Here is a 16,898-nt window from a genome sequence, read left to right on the forward strand (position 1 = left end):
GCTTGCTTGGCTAGCCTTGTGATATATCATAGATAAGGGCCTGTTTGGTGACTTGCTAGGCTAGCCTTGTGATATATCATAGATAAGGGCCTGTGTGGTGGCTTGCTTGGCTAGCCTTGTGATATATCATAGATAAGGGCCTGTTTGGTGGCTTGCTTGGCTAGCCTTGTGATATGTCATAGATAAGGGCCTGTTTGGTGGCTTGCTTGGCTAGCCTTGTGATATGTCATAGATAAGGGCCTGTTTGGTGGCTTGCTTGGCTAGCCTTGTGATATATCATAGATAAGGGCCTGTTTGGTGGCTTGCTTGGCTAGCCTTGTGATATGTCATAGATAAGGGCCTGTTTGGTGGCTTGCTTGGCTAGCCTTGTGATATATCATAGATAAGGGCCTGTGTGGTGGCTTGCTTGGCTAGCCTTGTGATATGTCATAGATAAGGGCCTGTTTGGTGGCTTGCTTGGCTAGCCTTGTGATATATCATAGATAGGGGCCTGTGTGGTGGCTTGCTTGGCTAGCCTTGTGATATGTCATAGATAGGGGCCTGTTTGGTGATTTGCTAGGCTAGCCTTGTGATATGTCATAGATAGGGGCCTGTGTGGTGGCTTGCTAGGCTAGCCTTGTGATATGTCATAGATAGGGGCCTGTGTGGTGGCTTGCTTGGCTAGCCTTGTGATATGTCATAGATAGGGGCCTGTTTGGTGATTTGCTAGGCTAGCCTTGTGATATGTCATAGATAGGGGCCTGTGTGGTGGCTTGCTTGGCTAGCCTTGTGATATGTCATAGATAGGGGCCTGTTTGGTGATTTGCTAGGCTAGCCTTGTGATATGTCATAGATAGGGGCCTGTGTGGTGGCTTGCTTGGCTAGCCTTGTGATATGTCATAGATAGGGGCCTGTTTGGTGATTTGCTAGGCTAGCCTTGTGATATGTCATAGCTAGGGGCCTGTGTGGTGGCTTGCTAGTCTAGCCTTATCATATAGCTCTACTTCTGATTTGTATGTTGTATTTCTTTTATAAAATGGACATTGAAGTCTTCAAGGCTAGTGGCTTGCAGCAGGGTGGGATTTATGCTCTGAGAAAGTAGTGTAGGGAAGCTAAGACTGGGTTCAGTGTTTCGTGTTTCGCATTGTGGTTGCAGCCAAAAGGCAAAGCCATGGTTAGAATACGATGGGCTTCCCATACAAGAAAATACCCTGAAGGCTATATCTAAATCCTTAGACTAGTATTACATATGGACTTCTCAAAAAGGAAATTATATTCATTTCAGAATGATAGAACATCTATGATTAAAAAGTACTTAACAGATACAGTATAACCTTATCCTATCTATCAGTTTAGCCTATCTATCAGATTATCCTATCTATCAGATTATACTTTCTATAAGTTTATCCTATCTATCAGATTATCCTATCTATCAGATTATCCTATCAATCAGATTATCCTATCTATCAGATTATCCTATCTATCAGATTATTCTATCTATCAGATTATCCTATCAATCAGATTATACTATCTATCAGATTATACTATCTATCAGATTATCCTATCTATCAGATTATCCTATCAATCAGATTATCCTATCTATCAGATTATCCTATCTATCGATTATACTATCTATCAGATTATACTATCTATCAGTTTATCCTATCTATCAGCTTATCCTAGCAATCAGTTTATCCTAGCTATCAATTTATCCTATCTATCAGTTTATCCTGTCTATCAGCGTATCCTAGCTATCAGCGTATCCTAGCTATCAGCGTATCCTAGCTATCAGCGTATCCTAGCTATCAGCGTATCCTGTCTATCAGCTTATCCTGTCTATCAGCGTATCCTGTCTATCAGCGTATCCTAGCTATCAGCTTATCCTATCTATCATCTTATCGTGTATATTAGTTTATCCTATCTATCAGTTTACCATGTATATTAGCTTATCCTATCTATCAGTTTATCGTGTATATTAGCTTATCCTATCTATTCAGACCAATGTGCCAGATGTGTATGCTAGCCTAGGCCTTGCTCCAGCAGGTGATACTGTATCTGGGTTGAATCGTGGTGCCTTGGCCCTGACAGCACCTCTCTGCTCCACACTCCCATTAAAGTACTTGTGATAATCGTCCCTGAGAAGGGCTGCTTCCCAAAGGCACCCTATTCCCTATATCGGTTCTGATCAAAAGTAGTGTACTATGTAGGGAATAGGGTGCCATTTGAGATAAAATGAGAGGAGGCAGGAAGCAGAATCCAGGCCAGTCATTTCCCCTCGACTCTCTGCTTCCTCCATCCCCGGCCCATCCACCACTATGAACTGAAGGATTCCTATTGGCCGAAGACAAACCATAAATCAACCCTTCCAATGTAATAGATGTTGATCAGCACCACTTCCAGATATCAATTGTTTTACAACCCGTGGCCAATGAGGGGGAGAGGGAGAAATGGAGGAGAGGGTGTGACGTGTGACGTGCCCAGCATCAAGGCTATGTTGGCAGGATGTTCTGTGGAGGTTCAGTGATGTATCCCAGCATCAAGGCTATGTTGGCAGGATGTTCTGTGGAGGTTCAGTGATGCATCAAAAAGAAAGAGCCTCCTGTCTCTCTGCGCCGGAAATCTTCCACAAGCCTGCGGTAATTCCCCCCTCCCGCCTTCTGTCTCCCTTTCTCCGTGTCTTCCCCTTCTTCCTTTCTCTCCCCTGCAGAATGACTCGTGGGGTAAGCAGTACTCGTACGCACTCTTCAAGGCCATGAGTCACATGCTGTGTATCGGGTACGGCGCCCGGGCTCCCGTCAGCATGTCCGACCTGTGGATCACCATGCTCAGTATGATCGTGGGCGCCACCTGCTACGCCATGTTCGTGGGTCATGCCACCGCTCTCATCCAATCACTAGACTCCTCCCGCAGGCAGTACCAAGAGAAGGTACGTAGTTCAGACTGTTATGCAACGTAATCCAATTATATAATGTCATGTTTTTATTATTATCCTTATGTTTTAATGATCAATCTACTCAATATTTTGGTACACCTGTTTTGGTTTACCATGTTGCGTTATTCTCATTTTCGTCATAAGGTAAGTGGAGTATTATTTTCAAAGCTTTTATATTTTATCTAAACGGATAATGCTTATTTCTCCCAGGTAGATTAGGCCTCTGCTATCTAGGCCTGTGTTTTAGGGGTTGTGTAAAGCACTCACAAATTATAATATCCCCCCCCCCCCCGCTCACTGGCTCTGAAAGAGGATTTCCAAAAGCCCCCACGGATCCCAAACAGCCCCTGGGGTGAAGCGGTTCCCAGACAGAACTACATGTTTGGGATGTTCTGGATCGACGTGCACTATGACTGTATCCAATATGGCACCCTATTTTCTACATAATGCATCTCTGGTCTAAAGTAGAGCACTATGTTAGGAATAGGGTGCAATTTGGGACGCAACCCATCACTGTTTGGGTGCTTTTAGGGAACACTTTGAGGGGAGGTTCTGTAATCTAGATCAGCCCCTGGATATTGTCGGGAACTGGAGCACACTGTCGTGCACGTCGATCCAGAGCATCCCAAACATGCTCAATGGGTGACATGTCTGGTGAGTATGCAGGCCATGGAAAACTGGGAAATGTTCAGCTTTCAGGAATTGTATACAGATCCTTGTTCATTATCATGCTGAAACATGACTTGAAGGCGACGGATAAATGGCACGACAATGGGCCTCAGGAACTCGTCGCGGTATCTCTGTGCATTCAAATTGCCCTCAATAAAATGCAACTGTGTTCGTTGTCTGTAGCTTTTGCCTGACCATCCCATAACCCCACCGCCACCATGGGGCACTCTGTTCACAACGTTGACATCAGCAAACCGCTCACACACACGACGCCATACACGTGATCTGCAGTTGTGAGGTCGGTTGGACGCACTGCCAAATTCTATAAAACGACGTTGGAGGCGGCTTATGGTACATTACTAAACATTAAATTATTCCTGCAGTCAGCATGCCAATTGCACGCTCCCTCAAAACTTTGGACATTGTGTTGTGTGACAAAACTGCAAATTTTTAGAGTGGCCTTTTAGTGTCCCCAGCACAAGGTGCACCTGTGTAATGATCATGCTGTTTAATAATCAGCTTCTTGATATGCCACACTTGTCAGGTGGATGGATTATCTTGGCGTATAGAACATTTCCGGGTTATTTTATTTCAGCTCTTGAAACATAGGACCAGCACTTATATTTTTGTTTCGGTATATTATATATATAATCACTGTACCTATTAATTTGTCCTCCTGACCATCATGGTGAGATAATCACTACCCATATTTATCTGTCCTGAATCTGATCCTTAGATAGATTAGTTGGCGATCTATGACTTTAGCTGTAATAATCTGTGCCAGCTCTGACCCTTGGATAGGTTTGTTAGTAGGCTCCCCTACTAGTGACCTAACCAACCATAATAATCTTTTCTAGAGCTAACCTTTGGGTAGATTGATAACTGTGGCATAAGTAGCAGGTAGTCTAGTGGTTAGAGCAGGTAGCCTAGTGGTTAGAGCAGGTAGCCTAGTGGTTAGAGCAGGTAGCCTAGTGGTTAGAGCGTTGGGCCACTAACCTAAAGGTTGCAGGATTGAATCCCCGTGCTGACAAGGTAAAAATCTGTCGTTCTGCCCCTGAGCAAGGCAGGTAACCCACTGTTCCCCGGGTGCCCGAAGACGTGAATCTCTCTGAATCAGAGGGGTTGGGTTAAATGTGGAAGACACATTTCAGTTGAATGAATTCAGTTGTTCCACTGACAAGGTATCCTCCTTTCCCACTCTATGACTGTAGCCATCATAACCTGTACTGATTGTGACCCTTGGTTAGATCTTATCACCGTAGGTAAAGAAGCAAAGAACTGTAGGCTCACCTCTATTCCATCAGTTCCCTTATCTTCGCTACCTTATTGTTTCTCTGGTCCTACAGACATTTTCATTCTGATCAATAACCAATTGATCAGTTGACTAATAGGTTTGATATGGGTTTTTCCACCATAAATTACACAGGTGAACATTTTTTCATTTTCAACAGTAAAATATTGTCAGGAATTTGTTAATGCATCAATTTGCTGAAACACAGTTTGATTGGACCCTGATGAAAAATGGAAGGTCTAATGAGCTGCCCCATACACACACACACACACACACACACACACACACACACACACACACACACCCACACACACACACACACACACACACACACACACACACACACACACACACACACACACACACACACACACACACACACACACACACACACACACACACACACACACACACACACACACACACACACACATCAATTACCCTGTCTAGGTTAGCCTGCCTGCCTGCCTGACTATTGTTCATTATCACTTGAAGACACCTCGTTGCCAGGCAGAGCAGAGTCACCTTGGACGTGACAATGACGAGGCAAAGACAAATTGACAAAGCAGTTTTTTTAAATGTACATTCACCTCCTAAAAGCATCAGCCGTTAATCGTTTATTGAAATATGATGTCAGTCTGACCTTGCTAGATTAGAAATCCCATGGTCAATAACAGATAGACAAGTTATTAAAGACAGACACACACACACACACACACACACACACACACACACACACACACACACACACACACACACACACACACACACACACACACACACACACACACACACACACACACACACACACACAAAACAATTACCCTGTCCAGGTTAGCCTGTCTGCCTGTCTGCCTGTCTGCCTGCCTGCCTGCCTGCGTGACTGCTGCAGTCTTATCACCTGAGGACACCTTGTTGCTAGGCAGAGCAGAGTCAAATAGACAAGGCTGAAAAGACATTGGTTTCATCCCAAATGGTATCCATATAGTAAACAGCCACACCGATCAGTCTCACAGCCACACCGGTCGGTCTCACAGCCATACCGGTCAGTCTCACAGCCACCCCGGTCAGTCTCACAGCCACACCGATCAGTCTCACAGCCACACCGGTCGGTCTCACAGCCACACCGGTCGGTCTCACAGCCATACCGGTCGGTCTCACAGCCACACCGGTCGGTCTCACAACCACACCGGTCAGTCTCACAGCCATACCGGTTGGTCTCACAGCCACACCGTCAGTCTCACAGCCACAGCCCTGCTCAGATCAGAGATGACAGATCCACTGTCTCAAGGGCTTTTCACACTAATGAGCCAAACTGAGCCAAGCAGTAAGGAGCTCTCCTTGTTACACATCCACCATAGTTGCTGTAACCGTACTGGAAAGGACAATGTGAAAGAATCTATCAGAGCCAGCACAGTTTGGTCTGGGTCGGGGCAATGGTTTGAACAGGGTACCAGTGTAGGAGGGCACAGAGATGCATGGGCCATCTGATAAACAGCCCTGCCCAGGACCTTCTGGGCTGGCTACTACTGGTCCACCTCTCTAACCTCCGGGCTTCCTACCACCGCTACATGCAGCAGACAGCGTGATAGTGTGATTTGATTTGACCATTTCAAATACATACAAATATTACTCCTGGCAACAGATACCCAAAATACTTGTTCCATTGTGGTTGTCCAATGTGAGCCGCCATAGGAATGGTGGGAATGCACAGCCATCTATGGGCCAGTATGAACTGATAATGGTGGGAATGCACAGCCATCTATGGGCCAGTATGAACTGATAATGGTGGGAATGCACAGCCATCTATGGGCCAGTATGAACTGATAATGGTGGGAATGCACAGCCATCTATGGGCCAGTATGAACTGATAATGGTGGGAATGCACAGCCATCTATGGGCCAGTACGAACTGATAATGGTGGGAATGCACAGCCATCTATGGGCCAGTATGAACTGATAATGGTGGGAATGCACAGCCATCTATGGGCCAGTATGAACTGATAATGGTGGGAATGCACAGCCATCTATGGGGCCAGTATGAACTGATAATGGTGGGAATGCACAGCCATCTATGGGCCAGTATGAACTGATAATGGTGGGAATGCACAGCCATCTATGGGGCCAGTATGAACTGATAATGGTGGGAATGCACAGCCATCTATGGGGCCAGTATGAACTGATAATGGTGGGAATGCACAGCCATCTATGGGCCAGTATGAACTGATAATGGTGGGAATGCACAGCCATCTATGGGCCAGTATGAACTGATAATGGTGGGAATGCACAGCCATCTATGGGCCAGTATGAACTGAAAGTGCTGCTTCTGACAGCATGGTACTGTAGAATGATAGCCTTGTGTGGATTTCCTGCATCACCGTGCAGAGAAGGAGAACAGTAGAAGAAATGGCTGTGGAAGGTTTCACCCTCTGGTCGTTTTCTCCTCTGCCTGCTGTGTCCCTGCTGGGGGAGGAAGTAGGGCGGCGTGGGCAAGAGGCCTGCACTGAGATGGCCTGCTGCTGGGAAACTCTACACGGCCCTGACAGCGGAAGAAACACGAAGCAGCTGGAACACAGTCGTTTCATAAGACATTTCAGATGCGTACTGTACATAGAATCGGACTTGACTATATTACAACATCCCAGATGTGATAATACCCATTTATCCATAGATAAATGTACAATATAATACTCTATTTAATTCTGTGCATCTAACTTCTTATGAAATGCTGTGTTGTCTGTAATGGAACGTTCCGTCTCTGTCCGGAAGGATATAATCAGTAATTGTATTGTCCATACCTGATTCTCTGTAACATAATATAGCTAACTTAATGTTTTTTTTTTATTAGGATACATTGCACCATGCAGTAAATATCATTTTAATGAGGACAATACCTGTAAATATGTATGGAGAAATGCAACTTTATAAATATTATTAACATTGCAACTATTGACTCTCAAACAATTTCTCCAGCTTTTATTGTCTCTTAAGATACTTCTAGGATCATTTAAGTTTTCAACAGCCATACATTCTTCCGAGGATGGTTTCTAGAAGGGCTGAGAACACGGCAGCATCTTGATGGTGAAAAGGGTATATTTACCTATTTACCTCAGAGAACATTGGGGATTCACAGGAGAACAACACGTATTAACGTTTCAAACGTTCTGAGAATGTATTAATGTTCCCGAGAACCTGGGATGGATTAAGCGTCCTCCTCTGTCCTCAAAGACATTCTGTACTTTGCATGTAATGAGCAAGGCAAGAGTACATACTGTCTTTCTTCCAGCAGCGAGCACAAAGCATATTCATTCCTATGTTGGGAATGTGACTCGTCATGATGATGCATTGCAGATTTGAAATTATTCACAGTAAACATGCGTAGAGGCCTCATAAACAATAACACATTATTTTTTGAAGGCTACCTACATAACGATGTCATGAACACATGTATAAACAAGATAGATTATTCATAAATGATTATGACATGACATAACTTCTCTAACCGGACGTGACCAAACCACACCTCAACATATCTCACACGCAGTCACAGAGAGTCCCGTTCTAAATGTAAACATGTCAGATACTCTCAGACTTGACCGTGTACCTGGAATAAATCGATTCACCTCAAAACAAAACGTCCTCATCATCTCGCCGCGGCGGCTGTGTGACGGGACCTGTGTTTTCACTTTTTAACAGTTTTTTCTTTTTTTTGCACAAAATCTGCGTCGTGATGTTACTGTGTATGCTGCTTCCTGAGGCTACCGTTAGTTTCTGTTCACGCCTCGTGCTGACACCCTTACCTGAGGTTGTGTGTGTGTGTCAGAGCAGAGCAGCTATCTCCTGATTTAAATAGATGTGCTGCTGAAGGACCCCTCTCTCTCTCTCTCTTTGTCGGTCTGCGCTCTCTCTAACTCCCTGTAGACAATGCCCCAATCTCTATTTGCATACATCATTGGCCTAATAGAGGTCCGTCGTGTCCATGTGTGATGTTAATTTGGCCGGCAGTCAATACCTACAAGCCTGTGGTACCTTGACTTTTACAGCCGTGTGTAATTTTAGCACCTAATGCTTTGATTAGGCCATTTACTTTCTCAGACTACGCTTTCCATGACATCGGACTATTGGAGAGAATTGGAAAATGGAAAGAGTCCTGTCTAGTCTGTGTCAGTCCATGCATATATGATGAAAGCTAAAATGTAGCATTGCAGTTTATCTGCAGGAGAGCAGGTTTCTCCTACCTGGCCTAGGTTTTTATCTCAAATGCTACCATATTCCCTATATAGTGCACTACTATTGACCAGTCTCCTTATGAGCCCTGGTTAAAAGTAGTAAACTATATAGGGAATAGGGTGGCATTTGGGATGCAGAACTGGCCTTCTCGACGGGACAGCAGGGAGGATTTACATGGGGGTTGGTGTGAAGAGTGACTCAGCTGTTTTTTTCCCACCTAATTTCCTCATTCTGATGCACAGTCAGTATCCCTCCCCTGGGCGCATCACAGCCAACGATGATGAGAGAGACTGACTCCAGATCAGATGTTGAGACAGAAGAATGACTCCATTGGAGACAACGGACAGCATCCTGATGAGAGAGACTGACTCCAGATCAGATGTTGAGACAGATGAATGACTCCACTGGAGACAACGGACAGCATCCTGATGAGAGAGACTGACTCCAGATCAGATGTTGAGACAGATTAATGACTCCACTGGAGACCACAGACAGCATCCTGATGAGAGAGACTGACTCCAGATCAGATGTTGAGACAGTGGACATCTCAAATTAAATCAATTGTTATTTAAAGTGCATTTAAAACAGCAACACACTAAAACAGCAATGCACTAAAACAGTAACACACTAAAACAGCAACACACTAAAACAGCAACACACTAAAACCGCAACACACTAAAACAGCAATGCACTAAAACAGTAACACACTAAAACAGCAACACACTAAAACAGCAACACACTAAAACCGCAACACACTAAAACAGCAATGCACTAAAACAGTAACACACTAAAACAGTAACACACTAAAACAGTAACACACTAAAACAGCAACACACTAAAACAGCAATGCACTAAAACAGTAACACACTAAAACAGCAACACACTAAAACAGTAACACACTAAAACAGCAACACACTAAAACAGTAACACACTAAAACAGCAACACACTAAAACAGTAACGCACTAAAACAGCAACACACTAAAACAGCAATGCACTAAAACAGTAACACACTAAAACAGCAACACACTAAAACAGCAACACACTAAAACAGTAACACACTAAAACAGCAACACACTAAAACAGCAACACACTAAAACAGCAACACACTAAAACAGCAATGCACTAAAACAGTAACACACTAAAACAGTAACACACTAAAACAGTAACACACTAAAACAGCAACACACTAAAACAGCAATGCACTAAAACAGTAACACACTAAAACAGCAACACACTAAAACAGTAACACACTAAAACAGCAACACACTAAAACAGTAACACACTAAAACAGCAACACACTAAAACAGTAACACACTAAAACAGCAACACACTAAAACAGCAATGCACTAAAACAGTAACACACTAAAACAGCAACACACTAAAACAGTAACACAGAATGACTCCAGACCAGTGTAGTGACAGAGGCCCCAGAAGACCTCTGCCTTTATGACAACCCCTCCTCTGAGACAACCACAGTCAAGAAACGTGGCGGTACTGAATTATATATGGAATGTCTTGAGTACATGCATTTGATCGCTTTATGTTCTCCTCTGTGTAATGTTTCATATTGAAATGACATGATTTCAGATGATAATGTGGTCTCCCTGAGACCTATTCAGTCACTGATATGGGTGTATTCGTTCTCTCTGGTTTCCGTGAGGTCACGGGTAACCTATATTGAGAGAGATGAGAGCGATTCTCTTCACTGTGTGAGCTGATCAGAACGGCAGCAGCCTCGCCCTGAAGGGCCTCAGGCTGTACTCGTTCCTCTGTCGACCACCTCCTACGTCCATACTCAATCCATACTATCACCCCACTGTGTCTGTGTGTGTTGTTGGTTGTGAATGCTGTGTATGTTGTGAATGTTCAGTATGTGGTGAATGTTCAGTATGTTGTGAATGTCCTTGGTTCCTACTACAACATACCATATTGCCTGTAATGTTTGCTAATACCTTTCCTTCGAATGTTATTTTACCTCCAATTGCTTTCGGGTGCTATGTTTTTGAAGTCAATGTGACAGCCTTTGTTTTTTTGTTGGATATTTTCTATTTTCTGTTAATTTGGTTTATTGACATGATCTCTTCTCTCCATCTTTACAGTATAAACAAGTAGAGCAGTACATGTCGTTCCACAAGCTCCCAGCAGACATGCGGCAGAAGATCCATGATTACTATGAGCATCGTTATCAGGGCAAGATCTTTGACGAGGACAATATCCTGAGTGAGCTCAACGACCCGCTCAAAGAGGTGAGGAGGATGATGCCTTGTGTTGTCTATTCTATTTGACTCTTTAGTGTATGCTAAATGGCACCCTTTTACCTAAATAGTGCACTGCTTTTGACCAGAGCCATATGGGACCCTGGTCAAAAAGTAGTGCACTCTAAAGGGAATAGGGTGACATTTGGAACGCTAAGGCTTTGTAAATGGCCGTTTGTCACAGGGTTTCATGCAAATCAAATCAAATCGTATTAGTCACATGCTCCAAATACAACAGGTGTAGACCTTACAGTGAAATGCTGAATACAACAGGTGTAGTAGACCTTACAGTGAAATGCTGAATACAACATGTGTAGTAGACCTTACAGTGAAATGCTGAATACAACAGGTGTAGTAGACCTTACAGTGAAATGCTGAATACAACAGGTGTAGACCTTACAGTGAAATGCTGAATACAACAGGTGTAGACCTTACAGTGAAATGCTGAATACAACAGGTGTAGACCTTACAGTGAAATGCTGAATACAACAGGTGTAGTAGACCTTACAGTGAAATGCTTACTGACGAGCCCCTAACCAACAATGCAGTTTAGATAAAAAAATGAATAAAAAATATGAATAACAAATAAAAGTAACAAGTAATTAATTCTTCGACAGAGGAAGAATATATATATAATCTCTAAGCATCTCTAATTGCTTAAACATGGAGCGCTGAGTTGTTTTATCGCTAATTAATTTTCATTTGCATTTATGATATACCAGTATTTACACTTTATATATCATACTGGTCCATTGACTGGGTGAATTTATCAACAATGGATGATTATTGAGAAGGGTGTCTGTAAAACATGTCTCGTGTGCTTTATTACAAATGTAATAGACACACTGCACAAATTGATTCACTACAGCTGGTGGAACACAAGCTAAACAGATAAATTAATTTAATTGGCGTGAAGACAGTCAGTTGCTCAAGCACACAATACACAGGTGTGAAACAAGAGAGATCAGGAAGTGAGATGACAATTTCATCTGATTAGTGTTTAGACCCATTAAGACGTCAACCCAACCAATAGACAGACATGAGGTGTTCCCAGAGCTTTGACAATACAGAGGCCATTAAGACGTCAACCCAACCAAAAGACAGACACATGAGGTGTTCCCAGAGCTTTGACAATACAGAGGCCATTAAGACGTCAACCCAACCAAAAGACAGACACATGAGGTGTTCCCAGAGCTTTGACAATACAGAGGCCATTAAGACGTCAAGTGAACCAATAGACAGACACATGAGGTGTTCCCAGAGCTTTGACAATACAGAGGCCATTAAGACGTCAAGTGAACCAATAGACAGACACATGAGGTGTTCCCAGAGCTTTGACAATACAGAGGCCATTAAGACGTCAAGCAAACCAATAGACAGACATGAGGTGTTCCCAGAGCTTTGACAATACAGAGGCCATTAAGACGTCAACCCAACCAATAGACAGACACATGAGGTGTTCCCAGAGCTTTGACAATACAGAGGCCATTAAGACGTCAACCCAACCAAAAGACAGACACATGAGGTGTTCCCAGAGCTTTGACAATACAGAGGCCATTAAGACGTCAAGCAAACCAATAGACAGACACGAGGTGTTCCCAGAGCTTTGACAATACAGAGGCCATTAAGATGTCAACCCAACCAATAGACAGACATGAGGTGTTCCCAGAGCTTTGACAATACAGAGGCCATTAAAACGTCAAGCGAACCAATAGACAGACACATGAGGTGTTCCCAGGCTGCATCACTTTACAAGTGTACAATATAGGCCTACATGGAACATGATGTTACATCAGATACAGCCGGACAGTCACAGTAAAAAAAAGAAGGCAAGATACATTTAAGTTTCTTAAATTCAGTGACCAATTTAAGGCTGTCTTTGTTCGTTGTGTCAACCTTCTACCTGCTTCATAGTTGGCTGCCCTCTCTGTATGAGCAGATAAGGGCTCTCATGTAGCCTAATGATGCAGAGATGGGGGATTGGAGAGGAGTAGAGAGCTGGAAATGAGGGATAGAGGAGGGAGGAGAGGGGACAGAGGGAGAAGAGAAGAGGAGGGATGTGGAAATGAGGGATAGAGGAGGGAGGAGAGGGGACAGAGGGAGAAGAGAAGAGGAGGGATGTGGAAATGAGGGATAGAGGAGGGAGGAGAGGGGACAGAGGGAGAAGAGAAGAGGAGGGAGGAGAGGGGACAGAGGGAGAAGAGAAGAGGAGGGAGGAGAGGGGACAGAGGGAGAAGAGAAGAGGAGGGAGGAGAGGGGACAGAGGGAGAAGAGAAGAGGAGGGAGGAGAGGGGACAGAGGGAGAAGAGAAGAGGAGGGAGGAGAGGGGACAGAGGGAGAAGAGAAGAGGAGGGAGGAGAGGGGACAGAGGGAGAAGAGAAGAGGAGGGAGGAGAGGGGACAGAGGGAGAAGAGAAGAGGAGGGAGGAGAGGGGACAGAGGGAGAAGAGAAGAGGAGGGAGGAGAGGGGACAGAGGGAGAAGAGAAGAGGAGGGAGGAGAGGGGACAGAGGGAGAAGAGAAGAGGAGGGAGGAGAGGGGACAGAGGGAGAAGAGAAGAGGAGGGAGGAGAGGGGACAGAGGGAGAAGAGAAGAGGAGGGAGGAGAGGGGACAGAGGGAGAAGAGAAGAGGAGGGAGGAGAGGGGACAGAGGGAGAAGAGAAGAGGAGGGAGGAGAGGGGACAGAGGGAGAAGAGAAGAGGAGGGAGGAGAGGGGACAGAGGGAGAAGAGAAGAGGAGGGAGGAGAGGGGACAGAGGGAGAAGAGAAGAGGAGGGAGGAGAGGGGACAGAGGGAGAAGAGAAGAGGAGGGAGGAGAGGGGACAGAGGGAGAAGAGAAGAGGAGGGAGGAGAGGGGACAGAGGGAGAAGAGAAGAGGAGGGAGGAGAGGGGACAGAGGGAGAAGAGAAGAGGAGGGAGGAGAGGGGACAGAGGGAGAAGAGAAGAGGAGGGAGGAGAGGGGACAGAGGGAGAAGAGAAGAGGAGGGAAGAGAGGGGACAGAGGGAGAAGAGAAGAGGAGGGAGGAGAGGGGACAGAGGGAGAAGAGAAGAGGAGGGAGGAGAGGGGACAGAGGGAGAAGAGAAGAGGAGGGATGTAATTGCCTATGCCTCTCATGTAACCCCATTAAGTCACCAACCAGAATGAGACATATTGGAGCACAGTATTGCCTGGCCCAGCACAGGAAAGGGTAGATCTCCACAGTATTGCCTGGCCCAGCACAGGAAAGGGTAGATCTCCACAGTATTGTAGATCACAGCACAGGAAACCATATATCTACACAGAACAGTAGAGCACATGGCAGCATTAACACAGTAGAGCACATGACAGCATTAACACAGTAGAGCACATGACAGCATTAACACAGTAGAGCATATGGCAGCATTAACACAGTAGAGCATATGGCAGCATTAACACAGTAGAGCACATGGCAGCATTAACACAGTAGAGCATATGGCAGCATTAACACAGTAGAGCATATGGCAGCATTAACACAGTAGAGCACATGACAGCATTAACACAGTAGAGCATATGGCAGCATTAACACAGTAGAGCACATGGCAGCATTAACAACAGTAGAGCACATGGCAGCATTAACACAGTAGAGCACATGGCAGCATTAACACAGTAGAGCACGTGGCAGCATTAACACAGTAGAGCACATGGCAGCATTAACACAGTAGAGCACAAGCATAGGTCTGTACAGCACAGTAAAGCGAAGCCCAGATAACCCAGTTTTGCCCACAATACTGAGAACAAGACAGATCCACAGAGCACTGAACTGGACAGGAATGCATATTTCATCCCATCCCAGCAGAACAGAGCATAGTACAGCTCAGCTCAGATAGGTTAATCTCAGCTCAGATAGATTAATCTCAGCTCAGATAGGTTAATCTCAGATCAAATAGATTAATCTCAGCTCAGATAGATTAATCTCAGCTCAGATAGATTAATCTCAGCTCAGGTAGATTAATCTCAGCTCAGATAGGTTAATCTCATCTCAGGTCAGATAGGTTAATCTCATCTCAGCTCAGATAGGTTAAAATCAGCTCAGCTAGGTTAATCTCAGCTCAGTTTAGCTGGGTTCATCTCAGCTCAGCTAGGCTCATCTCAGCTCAGCTCAGATAGATTAATCTCAGCTCAGGTAAATTCAGGTCAGCTATGTTAATCTCAGTTTAGCTCAGATCGGTTAATCTCAGCTCAACTCAGATAGGCTAATCTCAGCTCAGCTATGTTAATCTCAGCTCAGCTCAGATCGGTTAATCTCAGCTCAGCTATGTTAATCTCAGCTCAGCTCAGATAGGTTAATCTCAGCTCAGCTATGTTCAGCTCAGTATATCACAGCAGGCATCACACAGCACAACAGAGACAACCAGACATAGAGTGCCTTCAGAAAGTATTCACACCCCTTGACTTTTTCCACATTTTGTTGTTACAGCCTGAATTTAAAATGGATACAATTTAGATGTTGTGTCACTGGCCTACACACAATACCCCATAATGTAAGTAGAATGATGTTTTTCTGAATTTTTACAAATTAATTATAAATGAAAAGCTGAAATGTCTTGAGTCAATAAGTATTCGACCTCTTTGCTATGGCAAGCCTAATTAAGTTCAGGAGTAAACATTTGCTTAACAAGTCACATAATAAGTTGCATGGACTCACTCTGTGTGCAATAATAGTTTTTAACATGATTTTTGAATGACTACCTCATCTCTGTACCCCACACATACAAATGATCTGTAAGGTCCCTCAGTCGAGCGGTGAATTTCAAACACAGATTTAACCACAAAGACCAGGGAAGTTGTCCAATACCTCGCAAATAAGGGCACCTATTGGTAGATGAAAAATACATAAAATAAACGCAGACATTGAATATACTTTTGAGCATGGTGAACTTATTAATTACACTTTGGATGGTGTATCAATACACCCAGTCACTACAAAGATCCTTCCCAACTAAGTTGCCGGAAAGGAAGGAAACCACTCAGGGATTTCACCATTAGGCCAATGGTGACTTTACAACAGTTCCAGAGTACAGTATATTGGCTGTGATAGGAGAAAACTTAGGAGGATCAACAACATTCTAGTTACTCCGCAATACTAACCTAATTGACAGAGTGAAAAGAAGGAAGCCTGTAGAGAATAAAACATTTCCAAAACATGAATCCTGTTTGCAACAAGGCACTAAAGTAATACAGATGGGAGGGGGGGGGGGGGGGGCAAAGCAATTCACTTTTTGTCCTGAATACAAAATGTTATGTTTGGGGCAAATCCAATACATATTTTCAAGCATACTGGTGGCTGCATCATGTTATGGGTATGCTTGTAATCGTTAAGGTCTGGGGAGTGTTTAAGGATAAAAAAATAAATGTAATGGAGCTAAGCACAGGAAAAATGTGCTAACATATCTAAAAACATGTTTTCACTTTGTCATTATGGGGTATGGTGTAGATGGGTAAAGAAAACAACTATTTCAGCCATTTTGAATTCAGGCTGTAACACAGCAAAATGTGGAATTTTATTTTTATTTAACCCTTATTTTA

General features: G+C 44.1%; 1 protein-coding gene across 1 annotated transcript in view; it reads left to right on the forward strand.

Annotated features, from left to right (window-relative positions):
• LOC139538905 (potassium/sodium hyperpolarization-activated cyclic nucleotide-gated channel 1) overlaps window positions 1-16,898 on the forward strand; it is a 145,760-nt gene that overhangs the window by 99,861 nt on the left and 29,001 nt on the right. The window contains exons 4-5 of the mRNA XM_071341472.1: window positions 2,687-2,905; window positions 11,201-11,347. Coding sequence (XP_071197573.1) covers window positions 2,687-2,905; window positions 11,201-11,347 — 366 coding nt within the window. The remainder of the gene's footprint in view (window positions 1-2,686; window positions 2,906-11,200; window positions 11,348-16,898) is intronic.

Source organism: Salvelinus alpinus, chromosome 1 (genome assembly GCF_045679555.1).
Source record: "Salvelinus alpinus chromosome 1, SLU_Salpinus.1, whole genome shotgun sequence".
NCBI classification, from domain to species: Eukaryota; Metazoa; Chordata; class Actinopteri; order Salmoniformes; family Salmonidae; genus Salvelinus; species Salvelinus alpinus.